A 22134-nucleotide genomic window follows, 5' to 3' on the forward strand; every position below is an offset into this window, starting at 1 on the left:
TATCTAGTCACTTGAGATTACCGGCTAATAAAATAACTATATAAACTGGTCACTGTCCAGATTAAAGTCAAAACTGGACAAAGCTATCATATCGTTAATTCACAAAGAGAAGAACAAATTGTAAGTACAATTCATTTGTTATTTTTGTATTGAAAAAAAAAAATCATTTCCCTTTTTGCCAAAATACTTTAAAAATTATTTATATTGGGACGTTACATTTATGGAATATTTGAATTTATTGTTTTAGAATTATTTTAATGTGGTACCAAACACCCTGACTAAAATCAGTTTAGCTCGTTTAATTTTCATAAAATTTTGACAAAATATTTACTTTGACCCTTTGACAAAAATTTCAAAATTTCAAAAAACTTGAACCACACACATTATTGGAAAAAAATCATTAGATGTATAGCAGTTTGACAAACACTAATTTTGATCATTGAGAAGCTTAACATTTCCTTAACAATAGAACGTGATTAAAACGTTCAGTTGATTTTTACAGAGTTATCTCCCTGTAGTGTTATGTACCACCTTAAGAAGAAACCTATTACTATTTTACATTTGTATCCATTTCTTTGAGGTTTCCGGTGCTTGTTAGAGAATTTCCCCAAATTTTATATTCTCATCAACTGTAATTTACGTACACCGTATAAATTTAATGTGTAAATTGAAGTTTGTAATATCGAAATATATGCTATAACATTGTGACTAAGAATGCTATCTTAGGTATACATTATTGTTTTAGAGCCAGCTGAAGCCCGCCTCCGGGTGCGGGATTTTCTCGCTGTGTTGAAGTCCCATTGGTAGCCTGGGGCTATTTTCTGCTTTTTGGTCAGGCTGTTATCTCATTGTCGCATTCCCCGTTTCCATTCTCAATTTTATTGTACATTATGCTATATATACATGTACATTGTACCAAATATGAAATGTCACTTTAATATGTCAGCTTCTAGATGCACGCCTGTATTTTGATCAAAGGAAAATCATTCTTATGTCACTCACATACATGTAAAATTATACTTTCTAGTAAATAATTACATAACATATAAAAATAAGGAGATGTGGTATGATTGCCAATGAGACAACTATCCACCAAAGTTCAAATGAAGTGGGTGTAAGAAAATATAGCCAACCGTACGGCCCTCAACAATGAGACAAAACCATACCGTATGGTCGGCTGTAAAAGGCCTCGACATGAAAAATATGAATCAATTAAATTGAGAAAACTAACGGCCTAATTTATAACAAAACAATTAACGAAAAACAAATATGACAGACATGAACCAACGAAAAACCACTGAACTACAGGCTCCTGGCATGGGACAGGCACATAAAGTCTGTGGTGGGGTTAAACATGTTTGTGAGCGCTCAACCCTACCCTAACCTGGGACAGTGATGTAACAGTACAACATGAGAACAAACTATAAAAATCAGTTGAAAAGGGCTTAATTCATCAGATGGATACAAATAGAAAATAAAAGCGTTGATCGTGCGCACATTGATAATATGAAGCGCGAAAGCGCTTTATACAAAATGTGTATAAAGCGCTTCCTTTGAGGGTAATGGGGTCTTTTGTTGTTTTTATGTGTTCATATTAGCATGCATACCTGATGAGGATCAATAACTTTGTTTTTACATTTGCATGTTCGGTTATTTAATTGTCGCTTCTGTGTATATTTTAATTAGACTGGCTTCCCTTTTTCAGAAAATGGAGAGGAAAGTATTAGTTATTGTTGCAGCCATTTTTCTTATCGGCACAGCATTTGCAACATGTCGTACAAACTGTGCACACAGATATCAGGAAGATGTAAACAGCTGTGAAGCCCATGGAGGTTCAAATGATGCATGTGTAGACAAGGCAACTGCACACATGCTCCACTGCATGAAACCATGTTCATCCAGAAAAAGGAGCGTGAACTGGAAACTATTCCATGTTTAGATATTTACTTTCAATTTTGACGAGGACTGAGTTTGAGAATAGGTCCGATATACGAATTTATGTTATTTGGTATTTACACCGACTGTCTGTGTAGCATGTTACACTACTCCAATTGTGTTTATTGCATTTAATTGTACAGAAACTTTCAGACTTATTTTAGTGTACATATAATATTTATTATTTAATGGTTCAACATTAAATGTTGTGTTCGTTATGCATTGTCTTATTTGATACATGTATGTAATACAATATAAATTATTTTCATACAGTGAATAAATCTTACTTATTTTATTAAATTTTATCCGGGCAATTTCGCTGTCGACTGCTTGCATAATTCAGGTATTTGCTTTGTTTATTTAAATGTAAATTATCAGTATTCGTCCCCTTTTTTCCCTCACATTGATATTTTAAAGGCAAGTGTGATATTTCTCGCTGCCTTGAAGACCAATTGGTGGTCTTGGGCTGTTTTCTGCTCTTTGGTGAGGTTGTTTCTTTGACACATTCTCCGTTTCCCTTCTCAATTCTATCAGTAAGGGAAAAAGTTTAACAATGGTTCTATTTAACTGTTTGTTGTAATTAAAAATTGACTATTGTCGTGGACTGTCTTCCACCATTCGGAATTGTTTTAAAGAGTAAAAGTCAGTCAACGAATATTTACATTTAAATTTTTTGTTCAATACATCATGAAATATACTTTTACTATGTTAGTCCTTCGTAATTGACTAGCATAGTATGATAATACTTACTAATAGCTTAAGTTGAAAATTTAAACAAAGCAGGTTTACCAAAGCCACAAATGACTGTTAACTCCTTGTCAGAGTTTTTCTTCATTATAAAAATAAGGATATGTGATATGATTACCAATGAGACAGCTATCCACCAGAGATGTAACCAAATACACGTCACCTTTGGACCTTTAACAATAAGCAAAACTTACACCGGATAGTAATCTATATAAACTTGGCCTGCAAGGTCCCGGCATTTATAAAATGGGAAACTTTTCAGTAACGAAAACAGTATTTTCAGTTATCAATTTACCTAAAAAGTAAAATAACAAAAATACCCAACTACTAATTTACCTAAAGGAGGATAAAAAAAAAACATTTCAACATCCTTGTCTTGAGTTACATGTTTGTGTTAAATAAATGAGAAGTCAAATCCAGGTTGAAATGACAGTCCGGAATTTTTAATTATCTCCCGTTGAGAAGCTTATTATTCTAAAACAATTAGCGAAAATTTTATTTGGTAGAAAGTTGTTATATTTGCTTCCACCGTTTTGTTTTATCCTTCCGATACTTTATTCTTTGGTATTTTATCTTTGGTAGTACCTGTAAAATAAAGGCAACAGTAGTATACCGCTGTCCGAAATTCATAAACCGATTGAGAAAAAATCAAATCCGGGTTACAAATTAAAACTGAGGGAAACACATCAAATATAAGAGGAGAACTACGACACAACAGAAACACAACATTAAAATGTAACACACACACAGAAGCGAACTATAATATAACAATGGCCATTTTCCTGACTTGGTACAGGACATTTTAAGAAGAAAATGGTGGGTTGAACCTGGTTTTGTGGCTAGCCAAACTTCCCTCTTTTATGGCAATGTTAAATATAACATTAAAATTGTAAGATTGATTCACAGCTTTTTAAGACTGACATACACACGTGCGTAACAGTCACTTGTCTATTCTTTAGACCTTATTGACTGTTAAATGTCTTCTGTTTTCTGTTGCTTGTTTGCTGTCTGAAATGAGTGTAATCTACACCTTGTAATGGATGATCGTTTTAGCCTATAATCGGAATTTCAACACCGAGAAATGCGTTAGATACCCAAGAACTATGTAGACGTCACAGTTTTAGCGTCACCAGAGTTCACTCGGCAGCAAATACACCAATAATAATTTAGTTCGAAAGTTTGAAGCATTCAAATTTCAGACCAATCTAGAGAAATTTCAGGTTTATCACAACTTGTGTGCTCATATTATATCATGATAACGAAATCAGAGATCTACTTTATAACTAGATTGAATGTCAGTCAAGTCGTTATGTAGGATAAAAGATCCTTATATCATATATTTTTGTTACTGCATGTGCCGACATTAAAACAACCTTCAGTTTACTGATGCTTTAGTTAAACCTGGTTAAAATATTTATTTGATATTAAATATTCTATAATTTGTGAGAAAGCAGAACTTAAAGGACAGCAAGATTATTGAGACAACTTAAAGTGGAAGATGTATTGTTTGGTTTTTAGCAAATATTTGATAGAGTTCTTGTAAGCTTCTCAACTGGACATATCTTAAAATTCTGGATTGTCATTTCAGTCTGGCTACCCACTTCTGTTTTGACATGAATTAACATTGATATGGCAAAAATCAGAAAGTAACTGTTTACCAAGCTTTAATTTTTTTTCTCAAAACTGAGTTTTCTACCCAAGGAATAGATCACGTAGCTGTCTTTGGCAAAACCTATCAGATATTTGGGCCCTCAATGCTCTTGAACTTCGTACATATTGGACAGTTTTATTATTTTAGATTCGAACGTTACTAAAGAGTCTTTGTAGACATAATGTGTGTCTGGCGTACAAAATTTAAATCCTGGTATCTATGATGTATGTATTTATTATAACATTATAAGGAAAACGATAGTATTTTTTCTTCCACAAGCGACAATATTAACATTTTTTTCTAAATTTAGCACTGTTTATAATAAAAACCTGGACAAAACAGATATGTGTGATATTAGTACTTTATTGTTCTGTTTAGGAAATTGAAGTCAAATGGTATCCTGACCATCTCCCAAAGGAGCTTGTTTATGTTATCAATGCCCACCGTCATTTAACATCATATTTATGAAAATTTGGAAGCCTTTTCTAAAAATTATTCAGAAAATATTTTAATGTATTTCAAAATTTAAATTGTAAATATACACATGGCAGTTATTTATTAATAAATAAAATGTATATCAAAGTTCTCCTTAGTTTCAACCTCAGCGCTCCTAAGTTGACCTCATTCACCTGTCCTGGGTATACGAAAGGTCAACCTAAAACCGGGAAAATGTAAAACTACTTTTTTCCCTATGCTGTGACATAAAGATAATAAAGAATTCTCTTGATACCATCAATGCAAATGAATGCTAAGTTACTGTGAAACATTTTGCTATAAGGAAAACTTGTCTGTCCTCATTACTTATAGAAGCATGGGTCATTGTATGTTCCCACCCCTACATGATTCTATATGACTGTCATACAAGTGATATGATTAGGTAGCCATAAAACCAGGTTTAATCCACGATTCTCTACATAAGGAAATGCCTGTACCAGGTCAATAATATGACATTTGTTTTCCATTCGCTTGATGTGTTTGAGCGTTTTGTTTTGCCATTTGATATTTCCTTGGAGTTCGGTATTTTTGTTATTTTCCTTTTCCCCTACATATATAAAAATAGGGAGATGTGGTATGATTTCAAATGAGACAACTATCCACCAAAGTTCAAATGAAGTGGATGTAAGCAATTATAGGCAACCTCAAGGCCTTTAATATTCAATTTGAGAAAACCCATACCGTATAGTCGGCTATAAAAGGCCCCGACATGAAAAATATGAAACAATTCAGTTGAGAAAACTAACGGCCTAATTTATAACTAAACAATATACGAATATGATGGTTTACATCTTTCTGTACTTTTTTCAAATAAGGTATGATAAACTACCTGTTTCCAATCACATCTTGTCTTTTTCGAAAAGAACAGTAAATCGTAACAATCAAACAGTGAGATATAAAAGACTGTTCCATTCAATTTGTATTCCCATTTTATCCAAAATTACAACCCCATGTTTTAGTATATGCGGTTTTTTTTGGTCCACAATTTCAGAGATTAGTATAGAATAAACACAAAAGGCCAATCTGACGCCAGGAAATGTAATACTTTTTTCTTCTAAAGTTTAAACAAAGACAGTGATGTCTCATGTATCTACAAATGATCTTCCTTCAAGGGAACTTGTATTTCAAAATCATGAAAATAATGTAAAATTTTAATAAATTATTTTTTGCTACAATAATAATGTGTCATTTTGTAACATAGATGTACAGTTCGATATAAAGAAAGTGAAGATAACAAAGGGACGACTTTTTTATGCTTGAATTCTGGTTAAACATTTTACCTTAAAAGATTCGATCATTAATTCCAAAGAAGGCAGATAAGGACTTCGAGGGTTTTGAAACCTCTAAAAATGGAATATGAACTAAAAAAAAGAGCATTCTCAATACTTAGAATTTATCTATTAGTAATTAATTCATGTAAACGTTAGATAAAAATTTATTCGTTTTTATCTCGCTTCGACAAAGTAAAAAATGAAAACAACACTTTAAAAATTGTATGTGTCCGTATTCTGGATGTTTTTACCAACGAAAGATACAGTACAGTACAAAAAAACGCGTAACGAGCGGTACTGTTAACAATTTCATAAACATATGATTAGTAAACGGAAATTATCATAATTACAATGAACTCTGCATGCACATATATCAGTTGTTATTTTAATGTTTGCATTTTTGAGGCATTTCTAAAGGAGTTTTGAGACCATTTGTAAACGGGTTTTTATCAAACAGTAAGTACAGCACGAGTTAAAATAAGAATTCTTTAATTTATGTGGATGACATGCATACATGTACATTTTTGAATATAAATTGTGTATAGAACTCAGCATATTTTTTTAATATCGTCTATCAGCCTCTCTCAGCTTGTTGCTTATCGCTTCAGAACGCACAATGTTCTGAATCAAGTGTACGGCGGTTACAAGTGATACCGCGTGTATCTTTAAGTAAGAATGTACGATAGGTTTGGATTTCAAATTGTACATATTATCAATTTTAAAGATTGCCAGTTGTTACATTTCCATTTATCACATAAAACCACAATGCAAAATTCATCACACCTCCACAAATCCCACATCACAAATAATCGCACTTACAGTGTTAAAATCAATCGTATTGATTAATCGATATTCTCAATTCGGTTGCTTTCCTAACACATTGTGTACTTTTAATTTTGTTGGTGTACAAAAATGTACATTAGTTATATTCTAATGAAATCGTTTTAAAACATAGTTTTACATTCAAATCAATTATTTTTTTGGGATATTCAAAACGTAAACAAACACATTTTTTCCATCTTCCTTTATTAGATACAATAGTAATATACTCGCGTATGGCAGTGCAAATAACTTGCACTTAGCATACAATAGTACTATAAAATACGTAATGAACCTACACATTGCACGGGTATCACTTATGTCATAATGATCACTATTGTATCTAGTTGTTAAATTCGGTTTCCGAAAATGACTATCCATCAAATGTAAACAACGATGGATATCTAATCTTGTGTATTATTTATTTTAATTTCATCTAACTAATTTTAGAGAATATTTCAAAAGAAATTACAACGATTGACGCAAACTAATGACCTGGATTAATCTGAAACAATGACACTATTAATCGGTGAAGTTGTCAAAATCATGAATGACGCAGCTCTTGACTGCTTAACCGCGATTACAAAAACGTTTTGCGAAACGTAAATGTAAAACTATACTCAGATATTAGAAAAACGCATCAACCAAACTTTGCGTGATTAAAAAATTTAAACGATACGTCGTAAAGCAACAGTAAACGCAGAATTTCAAAAGGCCAAATTAATTATAATTTTTCCTGCATCTTGACAAACACAAAATATTACGTAGAAAGGCAAATATAATTTCCTTTTTTGAAAAATATTTTACATTAACAATATAGGGAAATATTCTGGACCATACGGTCCTTGACTGAAATTTTCCGGACTTATAAATACAAACATCCGTTGATTGGAGATCGATCCGAATAAAAGACGAGAAGATGTTCATATATATATAAATAATATACATGAACAGTGTATATAAAAAGGATTGAGAGCTCACAAACATGTTTAACACAGCAACATTCTTCGCGTATCTGATTAGTCTGAAGCCTGTAATTCAGGTAGGTTATTGTCGGCCATTATTTATATTTCGTTTATTGATTAAACACAAATCAGGCCGTTTGATTTCTCGTTTGGCTTGTTCATATTTTATAAGCCTGTGCCTTTTGTAGATTACAATGCGGTATGGGTTTTGCTCATTATTGAAGACCGTACGGTGACCTATAGTTCCTTACATTCACGACCGTTTTGATTGCCTCTTTTGTTTTAATTGTTTGTCAATGAATACGTAAAAATTTATTTAACTCATTCAAGTTAAAAAAAAAAATGTTTCAGACACATTGGTGCGGTTTTCACAACATACATATTGAGTATAAGTATACACCTTAATATTCCAATCTTCATCAGAGTATTATCTAGACATTTGAGATTACCGGCTAATAAGAAAACTATATAAACTGGTCACCGTCCAGATAAAAGTCAAAACTGGACAAAGCCATTATATTGTTTGTACACAAACAGCAGACTAAATTGTAAGTACAATTCTTTTCTTATTCTATAATGTCTCAATCTTTAACGTGTATAAGATCTTTAAATAATTTCATTTTTCTTTTCGGACAGAATGATTTTAAAAATATATTTATATTGGACGTTGCATTAATGGAATGGAATTTGACTTTATTTTTTTTAAATTGTTTTTAGAACAAACGTATCACTTTTGTTCGCTTGTAACCATTTCTTTTTGGTTTCTTGTGCTTTTAAATGAATTACATTTTCTCAAATTACAGATTGTCATAAACCTTATTTTTTATTTATATACACTTTTCGAATTGTGCCAAAAGAAGGTTCTATTATCGAAATAAATATATGTTATTACATTTGTGACTTAAGATGTTATCTAAATTATATATTATGCTGCATACATGTACCCGGTCTGCAATCTCAATATAATATGCCGGCTTCTAGATGTGCGCCCATGTTTTGATAAACAAAAAAATGAAGCACAGTTATGCCACATACCGTACATACATACGTATACATTGTACATGTATACTTAAATTTTACAACCTAAGAAATTCACCATCATTTTCCTAGCACAGTAGTCTTTCATTTCTATTTTTTGACTTATGACTTTGTTAACTTGAAATACTCTATTGCTGATAAGGAAAACGTCATTTTTAAACAACACTAAAGTTTCCTATTAAACCAGTTAAACGTTAAGCTTAAAAGCCAGTTTAAAGCTTTTAGATTTTCACAATTAGTGTTGGAAATAAATGAGACTAGGAAGTTTACTACAATCTCACTTTTTATTAGTCGTTTGGATCGACTTTATTTGGTTTAGTTTTTCTAAAATTTTAAAGGGTGGACTAGGGTATAGAAATATGGTTCCCACCTGGCAGAAAAACCAATGCTTTTGGGCGTTTGACTGACTACCTCGCTCTCTGCTTTTTGCGACAGTCTTTTGCGGGGTCCGTAATCCACATGTTACCAGGCAAAGTTTCGTGCCCTATCCAATGCTAGTTTAGCTTCTTTTTCAATTGTCGGTCTTAGATTCTCGCCTTTCAATAGGTCGATCGTCATTGATTTGTTTATTTTAAATTTGTTCTCGACTTGAATATGCATGACATAATTGATACAGAGCGTTAGGCAAACTAAAATTAAAAGAAATAATCTGTGTATAGACAAAAATGATTTTTGAAATTAAAAGACTTGGGTTGGGAGGGGGCTCTCTGTCTTTTGTTTTGATTTGGTCATAATGTTTATTTTTACTTTCATATGTTCTTTTATTTCATTTTTAATTTTTCTTTTGTAGAAAATGGAGAGGAAAGTATTAGTTCTTGTAGCAGTAATTTTTCTTGTTGGTACAGTATGTGCAACATGTCGGACAAACTGTGCACACAGATATCAGGAAGATGTAAACAGCTGTGAAGCCCACGGAGGTTCAAATGATGAATGCGTAGAGAAGGCAACTGCACACATGCTCCACTGCATGAAACCATGTTCATCCAGAAAAAGAAGCGTGAACTGGAAGCTATTCCATGTGTAAATAATTATTGACTTTCAATTTTGACGAGGACTGTTTTGGAGAAAATAGGTCCGATATACAAATTCATGAAACTTGATATTTAAAATAACTGTCTGTGTTGTATTACACTACACCAAGTTTGTTTGTTGCATTTAATTGTACAGAAACAGTAAGACTTAATTTAGTGTATGTATTTATTTAATGGTTCAACATGAAATGTTGTTTTCTTTGTGCAATGTCTTATATGACGATACATGTATGTAATACAACATAAATTATTTTTTATACTAAAAATAAATCATGCTTATTTTATTCAATTTTATCCTGGCCATTTCGTTTTTTCGACTGCTTGCATGAATCAGGTCTGTGTTTTGTTTATTTGAAATGTTACAAATTAGCGGTATTCGTCCCCCCTTTTTTCCAAAACATTGTTTTTTAAATGGCAAGTGTGGTATCATAATATTCAATAAGGGAAGAAGTTTAACAATGGTTGTATTTAACCGTTGAATGTTATTTAAAAAATCAATCTCAAATCAGCTTATCACAAACAGAAAGGTCACCAAAACGTCATGTCTAGAGGTCAACATGCATGAGATTTTCAATAATGAAAATAATCACAAGAATCACCAGAATCTCTTGATATCTGAGAAATACCAGAATCTCTTGATATCATCAACCATTGATGGAATATAATTGAAAATAAATAAGATCTGATTGCGAAATTAGACAAAAGGATTGGAAAGGACGTAAGAAAAATAGAAAAATGTAATTCAATGAAACACGCGTATTACAGACACCACAAAGACAAAATATGCATGTTTATTAATGATAACAAAGTCTTGCCCCTAATTCCCCTCCCCCTTATATCATTTCAGGGTCTTCTTGGTGATGCTTTATTCTTAAAAAAATACTCCGAACGAAGCAAAGTTTATATTGATTAACTACCATTGTGTTGTTTCCAATATAAATAAGAAGATATGGTATGAGTGCCAATGAGACATCTCTCCATCCTGGTCACAGAGTATAAAAAGTTAACAATTATAGGTCAAAGTACGGCCTTCTACACAGAGACTTGACTCACACCGAACAGCAAGCTATTTAGGGCCCCAAAATGACTAGTGCAAAACAATTCAAACAGGAAAACCAACGGTATAATCTATATAAAAAACGAGAAACGAGAAACACTGAACAACAGGCTTCTGACTGCTTTTTTAATTTAGTTCCTTACAAGTTTATTATCCACCGGTCAGTGTTTGGACACCAGTTGGTCATGATTTATTCTATTTATATGAAAACTTAGAGATGAGGGGGATTCGTCAATTAGACACCAATCTAGCGATAAGAACAACATGAAAAACACTTGGATGTCAAATAACAAATTTCTTTAACAATACATAAGTCTCTCATAGTCTAAAAGCGGTATAGACAACATCTGACATCAACACAAATCCCGAATTCAGATTCCCCGGTCTAGTATTTATTTTCTTTGATAACTTCATACAATTTCAACCAGCTTTGAAAGATAAAATGGAGCAACTAAGGCGAAATTTTAAGATTGATTGATTGTTGTTTGCTAAACATATAGTGGGACATATTTCATGTATGTTCAGGACGAACAAATTATCAATTTATACAATAGATAGATCCTGTAATAGGGGTCGTCCTGGATGAAGGTCGGGAAATTGAACTGCATCTCAAAAATGAGGGTTAATTGGATAGAGACAGAAATATTGCCTTTCAGCCGGCCACCTACACCCCCTCAAATAAGAGTTGTTGCAAGGGTTCTAAGGGTTCTTCGTGTAGAGAGAGTGGCACTCTCTCTCAATAGGAATAATATGAGATTGAAGGTCCCCATTTGACTGGACGTGGCTGCGTATTTATACATCCCGCGCAACCAAACTGACGCCCCACTTTGGAAAGGGTTGTACTGCCGGTTGGAAGAACACCATTAGTAACTCTATATATTTCTACCCCCATGCCCAGTTCCACTTTGGTTGAATTCGACTATTGTCATGAACTGACATCCACTATTCGGAATTATTTTTGCAGAGTAAAGACGTCTTTCAACGAAGATTTACATTTCTATTTATTTTTTTTCAATATTTCATGATATATGTACCTTTACTTTTTTAGTCCCTAGTAATTGGCTATCATAGCACTATAATACCAACTTATACATGTAGCTAGGGTAGACAGTTAAATGAAACAGGTATAATATATTATTTCCCATTATCCTTTCGAGTATTTATTTATTGTTGACAGATCTTTGGTATATTATCTGTAGGTTGATTCACAGTTTTGAATGTCTCGTGTTTGCTGTTGATTGGTTGTTGTCTAATTAATATGCATGTAATCTGCACCTTGTAATGGATGATCGTCTTAGCCTACAATCGGAATTTCAACACCAAGAAGTGCATTATATATATATCCAATTACAAGAACAATATAGACGCCACCATGCCATCGTCATCAGAATTCACTCGGCAGCAAAATAACCAGTTATTGGTCACTTTCAAAGCTTGAAGTATTTGAATGTCAGTCTTTTCTCTATATAAAAGCTCCTTAGAGCCTATGTTTATTGTAACTAAATGTGTCAACACTAAAAACAACCTTAAAGTTTATAGTTTAAAGATGCTTTAATTAAATCTGGTTTAATATTTTCTTTGAAATTCTTCTATAGTATGTGAGAAGGCGGAACTTTAAGGATAAGAAGGGTATTGAGACAACTTAACTAGAGACAATTTAAAATTCCGGATTGTCATATCAGCCTGGATTTGACTTCTCATTTATTTAACACTAAAATGTAAACAAAGAGGAGGAAGTTAAATGTTGTTTTCATGTATCTTTGACCTTCTTTCAGATCGACGAATTGGTAATTTAAAACATTTAATGTTTTAATATTTTCAATTTTGTTTTATTTTATACTACAATAAGAATGTGTCATGTTGTAATTTAGATGTACAGTTCGAAATAAAATAAGTGAGGACAATTTAAAATATATATAAAAAAATACTCTCAATACTGACAATTTATTTATATTAAGTAATTAATTGAATTAATTCGTAATTAAAATAATTCGTTTAAAACTTTTACTTTTATATGAATGTGAAGTAATAGTTCGAATCTAACATGCAACTTAATAGAAGTGTTCAATTTTGCATGTACCGGGAAGATAGTGTTGTTACAGCAAATTGTTGTGTTTCTTTTAAATTTAATGAACTTATAATGAATGTTCTTCTTGGAATGTGTTAATAACTTAGTGTTTAACGTCCTGTGGCAAATATTACATGCACATCAGGCAGAGAAAATTGTATATGATATGACGTTGAACCTGCGTTTGCTAGACCCACACGCTGAGTCGGATCTTTAATGTGCTAGTTTACAAACAAACAGTCCGAAGGATGTTTCACCTTACCCGGACACATTTTTCTGAATCCGATCTCACCAGTCGTTGTTTGACCTGTGATATGATGTATTGACTAGTAGACTATTCCTAGCTTTAACATTTAAATGCCGCGTGCTTAGCGGAGAAGCATCAAATATCAATGTCAAGTCTTTTGTTTAACCACTCTCTCGAACACTCTACCAAGAGACCATCGTAGTTGTTTTTTTCCTGAAAGTAAACCTGGTAATATATAGGACAATAACTTTAAGTCTTAGGACATTAACTTTTTAGAATTACATGCATGCTTTTTTGTATTATTTGCAAGCTTTCAGTATCTGCGAGTACTCTCAGACCTTTCAAAAGTTTTGGTTCTCAATGCTCTTCAAGTTCTTATTTTATTTGGCCTTTTATTTTTTTTTTAATCCAGCGTCACTGATGAGTTTGTTTTTACACGAAACGCGCATCCTTATAATCCTGATATCTATGATGAGCTTATTTATACTTTGTGTCTTTTGTGTATTTGTTAGTTGTTTTTTTGTTTGTTTATTGGATTGTATCGATCTGATGAGTTAAGCCCTTTTAATCTGTGCTGTTCAACCACTGTTACAATGCGGCGCCCGCAAACATGTTTAACCCCGCCTCATTATGTATATATACCTGTCCCAAGTTATAACAGGTTCAAATTGAGTTTACCTACACTTACTTGTATCATAAAGAATCATTGTTTAAATTTGTCATTTCGGGACCTTTTACAGCTTGCTATGCGGTAAGTGTTTTGTTCATTGTCGATGGCCGTACGGTGACCTATTATATATTATTAATAATATAATGACTATAATAGTCATTTGATAACATTTTGTCTCTGGTGGAGAGTTATCTCCCTGTCATTCATACCACGTTCTATTTTTTAAAATCTTCTTTTGGTGCAATTATTCAGCTCAGTTTTAGGTGCTGTAATCAGCAATCGAAATTTATTTTTATTTATTCTCTTCCATTCTATTACATATTTGTTTGTAAGATATGAATATGAAGTTCCCAAAAAAACGCCCCAAAGATGGATAGAGGAAATAGGGTACACGTTAATGCGACGAAAGCGAAGCATTCCAACGACACATGAAATTTAGAGGTTAGTATATAATAGAAAAACAAAGGACATGGAGTATCCATCCATGACTAAAAACTAAACATGCACTGCAAAAAAAAGCACACATAAAGCAAAGGAACTGCGCTTTTATTGCTGTTTTTCATCTCAAAGTCACGGAGCAAAACAAACTTTCACCTCACTGCAATAAAACGGTCCCTAGCACCGGCTTGAGCGGGATTCTTTGCAAAAATAATTTGGATCGACTTTATAACCATAATTTTCAACTTAAAAATTCGTTTATTATTGGTTTGTTTTTAGATTCACACTACAGTTTGATCTTATGGATAATATTTCAATATTATATCAAAGAGTTTTGAAAAAGGATCACCAGAAAAAGGAGAACGAAATAAATCAGCTTAATGTGAAACATGCAGAAAAGGACTTGTCATGTACAAATGAAGCAGAGCAAACATCTGTTTTTGACCATTGCAAATCACAGAAGAACCAGTGCAAAGATGAGATTGCTTCACACATCCAAATGATTGCTTGGAAATCGAATCTTTTATCGAACGTAAAAGTGAACGAAGTAAATGTAAAAGTACCAACAAAAATGGCTGGACCATGTAATGGCAAGGTCCCAATTGTAGGTGAATTTGGGTCTATACTAGCAGTGCATTCAAATATGTATATTGAAAAGCAACGTGATCATATCCGTAATGTAGCAAAACAAATAAACAAAGCTAACCGTCCATATGTGTCATACATAAAGAAAACCAAAACTCATACAGGACCTCAGTGGCCATTTCAACCTTGGATTAGTTGCACTTGGGGAAATGACTTAAATCCAGATGTCTTTTTAAGTCTCTTTGACCCGTTTGTGGACCCACACACTGAAAGCAAAAGATTGCCTAGAGAAAATTTACTACAATCATCTCTTAAAGTTGATCAAAGTAAAATAAATTATCAGTTTATAGACAGCGTTTGTAAAGAAAACTTGAAATCTTCTCAAGAAGAGCACAATCAAGAATACGTGAAAGTCGTGAATGATATGAAAGGTATGCTGAAAACTGTCTATGATATATTAGCAGAAAAACATAAAGTTTTTCATCATTATAACATTATTGGAATGGGAAGCATGGCCGAAGGGACTAAGATAGGAAACCCCGACGAATTTGACTTCATGATAGAACTGCCGTGCTTGAACGAAGCATTGGAAGTGTTGGAACCGCCAATATATGATTCTCTTCAATCTGACGAGAAAAAATCTCTTGGAATTAAAAAAAGAAAATTGTTTGACGATTTTGAGGACATTGATCAGAGTGAAGAGAACGATAAACATTTTCTTAAAAGGGTATGGAATACTATCCAGATTGAAACTGCCAATATTTTAGAGACAAATGCAGTACCCGGTTGGAAGTGGCTTGATACAGTCCCTATTTTTATGACAGGACTTGCGCAGACGCATACATTACTCTTTTCAGGAGAAAAATGGAATCAGATGGTCGTTCACGTTGACTTGTGTTTATGCTTTAAACCACAGGACTTCAACAATTTAATGAATGTAAATCAAGAAATTTTAGACAAGACTCGGCCTGGTATTACAACGCCTAAGAAAAAGGCCGAAGAAAGGTATGATTATTTAATACTTCGATCTGATGGCGAGGCAAGATGGACTCGGGCAGTGCGAGAAAAGGAAATATGGTATAGGTATTCTTCCAACAATGGGAGAAAGGTAGTCTACCGCTGTTTAAAGTATGCTGTTTCAACATGTATACCACGAAAATATAACGAGGCTCTCTTCCGAACTGAACCACTTGTTCCATCCTACTGGATCAAAACTATTGTATATTACATGATGACTCATTTCTGGAAAGATACATTTTGGACAGAGGATAAAATAACGACAAGGTTTGCAGAGTGTTTTTTAATGTTAGTCAAATGCCTTACAGAAAAGAATCTTTCAAGTTATTTCATTCCGCATAATGTGTTATCCAAATTTTTTCCAACGTTGGTAAAGAGGTCTGACCTTGAGGAAGAATACGGAAATATTCTTCAACAATTAGAAGTCCTTAATGAGGCAATCTTCTTTCAACCGGTTGAAATTAAAGATAAGAACGTTTTTCAGCTTTTGTGTAAAAAAGCAGAAGAGATGAGCGATATTGAAACAGAAAATGGTCGTTTCAAGTCAGTAATTGAACTTTGTTACTTTTATGCAAACAATGATTTTAGTGACGAGAATTTCAAATCGTTATGCTCGTTTATAGAATTGTTCATGCCAGAAAGTGTAGAGGTTCATGGTAAAGGATCCGAATTCCAATTAACATACAGAGGCACTAATGTGAACCTCAACGGCAAAATATCCGAATACTACGGCGATGACACTGAATATTTTGGAAAACGAGACTGTAAAACTTGACCAATTGTTCTCTAAATCTCGTATAACATGAACTTATGAATTAAATATGAAAAAGAATATGCCAGGGGGAAATTGAATACAACAAATCTACGAAAAAGCCGTCGGCCAATAAAAAAAAAGACAAACACGTCCATCATCACAAATCAATGCAAATGACTCTTAAATTATATGTTCATTCTTATACTTTCGAATCTGCTTACCGTTCTGAAGCACCTGAGATCATTGCTAGTTTTTGATGGGCTTCGTATTGCTCAGTCTTTAGCTCTGTTTTGTAGACTGTTGTTTATCTTTTGATTATTTTTCGTTATTTAAACATGGCGTTGTCAGTTTGTCTTCGACTTACGAGTTTGAATATCCCTTTGATATCATCCGCTTATCTTTTACGGTATATGTAATTTTCAGGTAGCGTGGCTCCATTTGCGTGCAAGAAGACGTGGGTGCCATTCCGAACTTTGAAATTGGTAGGTGCTCTGTCTCTACCATGCATGTGAATCCTAAATGCACAGACTTGGATGGATGGCTATTTAATGTCCAATGGCAAATTAGATGCATTTTCAGAACGAGAGCATCATATTGTGAATATAAATCCTGCTTTCTACCAGCTAGACCGACATGCTGAGCTGGGTACTAAACGTGCTATTTCATAGGATATAAGTCCGCAGCTAGATATGTCACCTTACCCTGACATATTATTCTGACTCCGATCTAACCAGTCTTTGTTCTTGGTCCTAAATGCCGCGTGCTTATAAAATGCCCAATTTTCAAGTCTTTAGTTTGACCCGGCCGGGGATCTGAACCTCGATCTTCCGGATCCGCTCTCGGGGTGAGTTCAATTTGCTTTCAATTATGAAAGTTACTTGAATATGAAAAATTTTAACAGCAGAAGAACTTTAACAAAATTTAGACTGAGTAACCACAGTTTGGGAATAGAAACTGGGAGATATGAAAGAAAACTAAATACAATCTCAGGAAAACTTGAACCTCTGTCCAGATGTGAAAGGCTCTGTCAACACTGTTTACTTAACTTGATAGAACATGGACTGCATTTTGTTATAGAGTGCCCTCTATATAGCTCACAAAGATAGAATACTTACAAAATTTCAAAAGTTTCCAAATCTGAGAAACATAAGTTTAGAAAATCTCTTTTTCTGGATCATGACAAATGAAGATTTAGATTTTAATACAGTTTTTATTATGTACTTAAATAAAATTTACCAGATTAGACAGGAAAAAAAGAGACAAAAGTTAAAATAAACAAATGGAGTTATTCCTCTTTGTACTGGCTCTCTCCAATCATGTATTTGTTTTTATAATCATGTTTCCTTTTTTGTTCTTTAATAATCATTTTTAATTATCAATAATCAGTATGTGTGTTAGATTGCATGTGTTGTTTGTGTGGATTTGTATGAACTTTTGTGATTTGTGTTGGTTTATATACTCTATATGGGCCCTTTAATTAGGAATAAAGATATTTGATTTGATTTGATTTGATTTGAGTACGCAGCTACATCACCGAGGCGGTCGCATAGACTTGGAGTTTGAATGGTGTCGAAATAGGATTAAAAGATACCATGTGTACTGTCTTGTAAAGGTATTCTGGAAAAAAAACTAACTTTTTAGGTCAGGAAAATATTTGTGTGCCCTCGATTATTGCCGTCCTAATTTTGTTAATGCTCCAGTGCGGGTTACCGTGACGTTTATTTACACTCCATACATTATATTTGAGTTAGTTGAGTTGTCTCCCATTTATCAGACTTTATATAGGCATTCCAATAGGAAATGAGATCTAACCTTTTTACCGATGTGCCTGTGTTTGGTTTAATGGGAGCTTTCTCATGCAGCTCGAAAAGAGAAGCACCGTTTTATATTCTACATGTAACAGTCTTATAAGCTTTGTAAAAGATATGTTGGGGCGGGTTGAGGCGACTAGAATTTAAAATATTTTCCATTTTTCGTCAGGTTTAGTTGCTTAAAGGGATATTTGTCGGACAAAGCGGCATAACTAAGATCCATATTGGTAAAAACTGTATGTGTGTTACTACTCTGTTTTTTGTTACGAGTACCCAATACACAAACAAAAAATTAACAAAATTAAAAAATAGGATGCTTTTATGATATACAAAATCTGTGTTAACAAACGCAATGACACATGTAATTTGCAAGAATCGTTTTGAAGCAGAATGCTATTTTAACACTATTTTTATATGGGGAGGGAAGTGGACATTATGAACCAACCGATCCGCCTTCTCCTGAATGGAAGATTTTATCTAAAATTGAGAAAAGTCAAATAAAGTTTATTTTCAATGTATAGCATTTGGCTATAATTATGGACGTTTGAAAAATTGTTTTCACTCAATAAGATGCATTATTTGTCATTATCATCGGAACAATGTGTTTTTTATAAATATATATTCATTTATAAAACGTGATGTGTCGACAGTATTATTTCGATTTATTGTCATTTTTACAAATTTGATCTGCTAAAATGTAAAAGTTTAGTGACATCTTTAAACGAGGAATACAGTTTTGTAAAATGTAACTACAATGCCGTAATCACCGAGTTTCCTGCTTACATCTTCAAATTTAAAATTAGACATTTCTCGATTTAGTCATTCGGCACATTGATTTTTAAAATATTCCTTAAAACGAAAAAAAAATGTAACGTAATAAGAATTATGATTTGTACTTCTCTTATACTCAGGATGACTTAGACGAATACGGGTACAAGGATCAATTAGTCCCAGATAAGAAGGGTATCCTCTATGATAAATGATCAGGAAATTCATTTCAAACAATTCTTGAAATTGTATACTTTAATTCAAAGTAACATGACTTCATTTTAACGAATGCAATAAGGTCCTAACAACATTTTAGCATATTAGAGTATTTCAAGCTTTTTTATAATTCATCTTGTGGCGAAATGAAAAGGACATTTAATTTAGATACATGCATTAATTTATTATATTTGGTTCCAAATTTCTTCCACAATTTTTTTAATTTCAACGACTCGTCTTCAGCAGCAATGCGCAAAGCTAGATAACATTTTGATTGTATTGATATTTTCACAATATTGAATTTTCTGAAGTATATATTTGTAGCTTTACGTTTAAACGTTATCTTATAAAAAAGTTATACTATTGCTTAATGTAAGGGTAACATTTTCCATATCACATTTTGTCAGTCATGCTTGAGTCTTGTGATGGTTACACCGTATATTCATATTCGGCCTTTTTTGTAAGTGATAATGATTAAAACAAAAAATGACCTTAGGCTAGATATATAGTTCACAAGATTTAAAATAAGGTCAATATGAATCATTGCATGACCATTTGCTACATGTAAATATATAATTTGTAGAAAATTCTTCTGTAATCTGTGTCAATCGTTAAATACCATGTATAGATGAATTAAATCTCGTTATGACAATTTTATTTGAAGATTAAATCTCCGATTGCCGCAATTTTTGATAAACCACGGTTTCCTTATCTACATATATAGATTTGGAATGGTATACACCTGGTGAGTAAATACAATATGTCAACATAGTTTCGTTGAAATCCAATTGATGGTTATTTGGGATTTAGTGTAGTATTAGTATTGTTACTTGGTCATCTTCCGTTCGGCTGAAAGACCCGTGCTGCACAAGACGTCCGTTATGAGAAATGCAAAAGTATCATATCCACTGAGTAGTCTTATTCGTGATTGGGTTGGTTCCCTCCGTAAACTATTTGGTATGTCTTCGGTATTACCAAACTTATCAGATAAAAATTAACGGCCGGGTACTAGTCGAATTCATGATAGCCTTGTAGCTACATGTATCTGATGTCACCCCTCAAAAACATGTATGGATCCTTTTAAACAACTTTTAGGACCCGAAAGTGACACGTTAGGGGAACTGTCTAATAACTGAATCAAGTGGTTATCAAAATTACCCAACCAATTCATCTTTTATAAGATTCTATTGTAATATTTTATCATATATGAATGAAATATCTGTCACTGGACGTTAAACAACAAATAAGCTGTCAATCGGTCGCCTTATTAAGCATAAGTGTTGACCCTAATCGACCGAAAGGTGTCAATCCCAGAATAAGCGGGTTGTCGATCATTCGCATATCTTGGCCAAGCTATCTCAAACGAACAACAGCTGCGATATAGTTTTTGAAGATATTCACAATTGAATAATTGTTACTTGTTAAGCACAAGTACAGGATCAAATCACGCAATAGTTGAAATATCATAATTTAATAAGAAATGAAGTGTAAGCACAGTCTGGCAATAGTGTAAGCTATTGGAAATTAGGGTATGGTAGCGTAAACAACTCTGCACTCCAACAGGCCATTTTCATGTAGTTGAAACACTTAAAAGACGTTTATCAGCAGCAGTCTAATTGGTCACATATTTTATCTTTTGTCTTTACGGATAGTTGTAATTACAATCATGCCACATTTCCTACAATTAAATTACTTCGTTAAAATGCAGTTTGATGCTAAGGATAATTCCATAACATAAAGATAAGCTTCATTTAAAAGCTCGCTTGACTATATAGTGTAAAGTAAACGTCAGCATGGTGACAGTAAAACTCGAGAAGAAATAACTGAGATATTATCATAATGAACTCTTGGTTCAATAGTTTTCCCGCAAGCATATATAGAAGCAACATTATGTATACAAACTCTTGGAAAGTATCAACGTACGTTAGAAATCGTTTCAAGTGCTACCGGAATGTTCCGTGATTTATCTAAGTTTATTCAGGGGAAAATAAACTTATTTCCTTTCTAATTAAGAATTGTACCCTTCCGTCATCGTCATTGTGCTCTAGATCATAAAAAGGATATGGATGCGATAAAGAACCTCACCGACTTTTTAATAATTATTTAATGAGTGGACATCGTCTATGTACTATATACATTTGTATAGCTAGCATAGATTATGGGACATATAATTGTATAAACATAAGTGTACTTCTAGATCTGTAAAGCTTGCACTCTTAGTTTATAGTACATGTAGCAGTATTTAAAAAGTATCTTGTCAAAATGACGGTCCATGTCAATTGACTTTGAAATGAAGCCCTGTTTTGGGTAATTTTATAAGTATTTGTAACGGTAGATTGGTATTACGACTGTCCTATAGAAACTTTACATTGTTTTACCATTTTATATCAGCCCAACACCAAACGCTCTCCAACACCTATAAACTTGCTGTACTGCTGCATCTGTTTACATCTAATCCCGACGCACAAGACTTTTGTAAAACAAAAATTCCTTTTAACACGTTAAAAGTCGAGCATGTGATCTTAGTTTGACTATTTGAGGTCAGAGTGAT

General features: G+C 33.1%; 1 protein-coding gene and 2 long non-coding RNA genes across 3 annotated transcripts; all 3 read left to right on the top strand.

Moving 5' to 3' along the window:
• Positions 1-51: 51 nt before the first annotated feature.
• Positions 52-2151, top strand: LOC127704906 (uncharacterized). The gene is made up of 2 exons (XR_007983563.1): positions 52-120; positions 1706-2151. It is a non-coding gene; the product is annotated as an uncharacterized LOC127704906 (long non-coding RNA).
• A 6101-nt stretch (positions 2152-8252) lies between these two features.
• LOC127704654 (uncharacterized) lies at positions 8253-10236 on the top strand. The gene is made up of 2 exons (XR_007983447.1): positions 8253-8431; positions 9712-10236. It is a non-coding gene; the product is annotated as an uncharacterized LOC127704654 (long non-coding RNA).
• Positions 10237-12732: 2496 nt separating this feature from the next.
• Positions 12733-16866, top strand: LOC127705320 (uncharacterized). Its single transcript, XM_052209637.1, has 2 exons — positions 12733-12796; positions 14712-16866. The coding sequence occupies exon 2, from the start codon at positions 14734-14736 to the stop codon at positions 16807-16809; it is 2076 nt and encodes a 691-aa protein (XP_052065597.1). The 5' UTR covers positions 12733-12796; positions 14712-14733; the 3' UTR covers positions 16810-16866.
• Positions 16867-22134: the final 5268 nt, after the last annotated feature.

The sequence above is a fragment of the Mytilus californianus genome, unplaced genomic scaffold (assembly GCF_021869535.1).
Source record: "Mytilus californianus isolate M0D057914Y unplaced genomic scaffold, xbMytCali1.0.p SCAF_6, whole genome shotgun sequence".
In the NCBI taxonomy this organism is placed as follows: domain Eukaryota; kingdom Metazoa; phylum Mollusca; class Bivalvia; order Mytilida; family Mytilidae; genus Mytilus; species Mytilus californianus.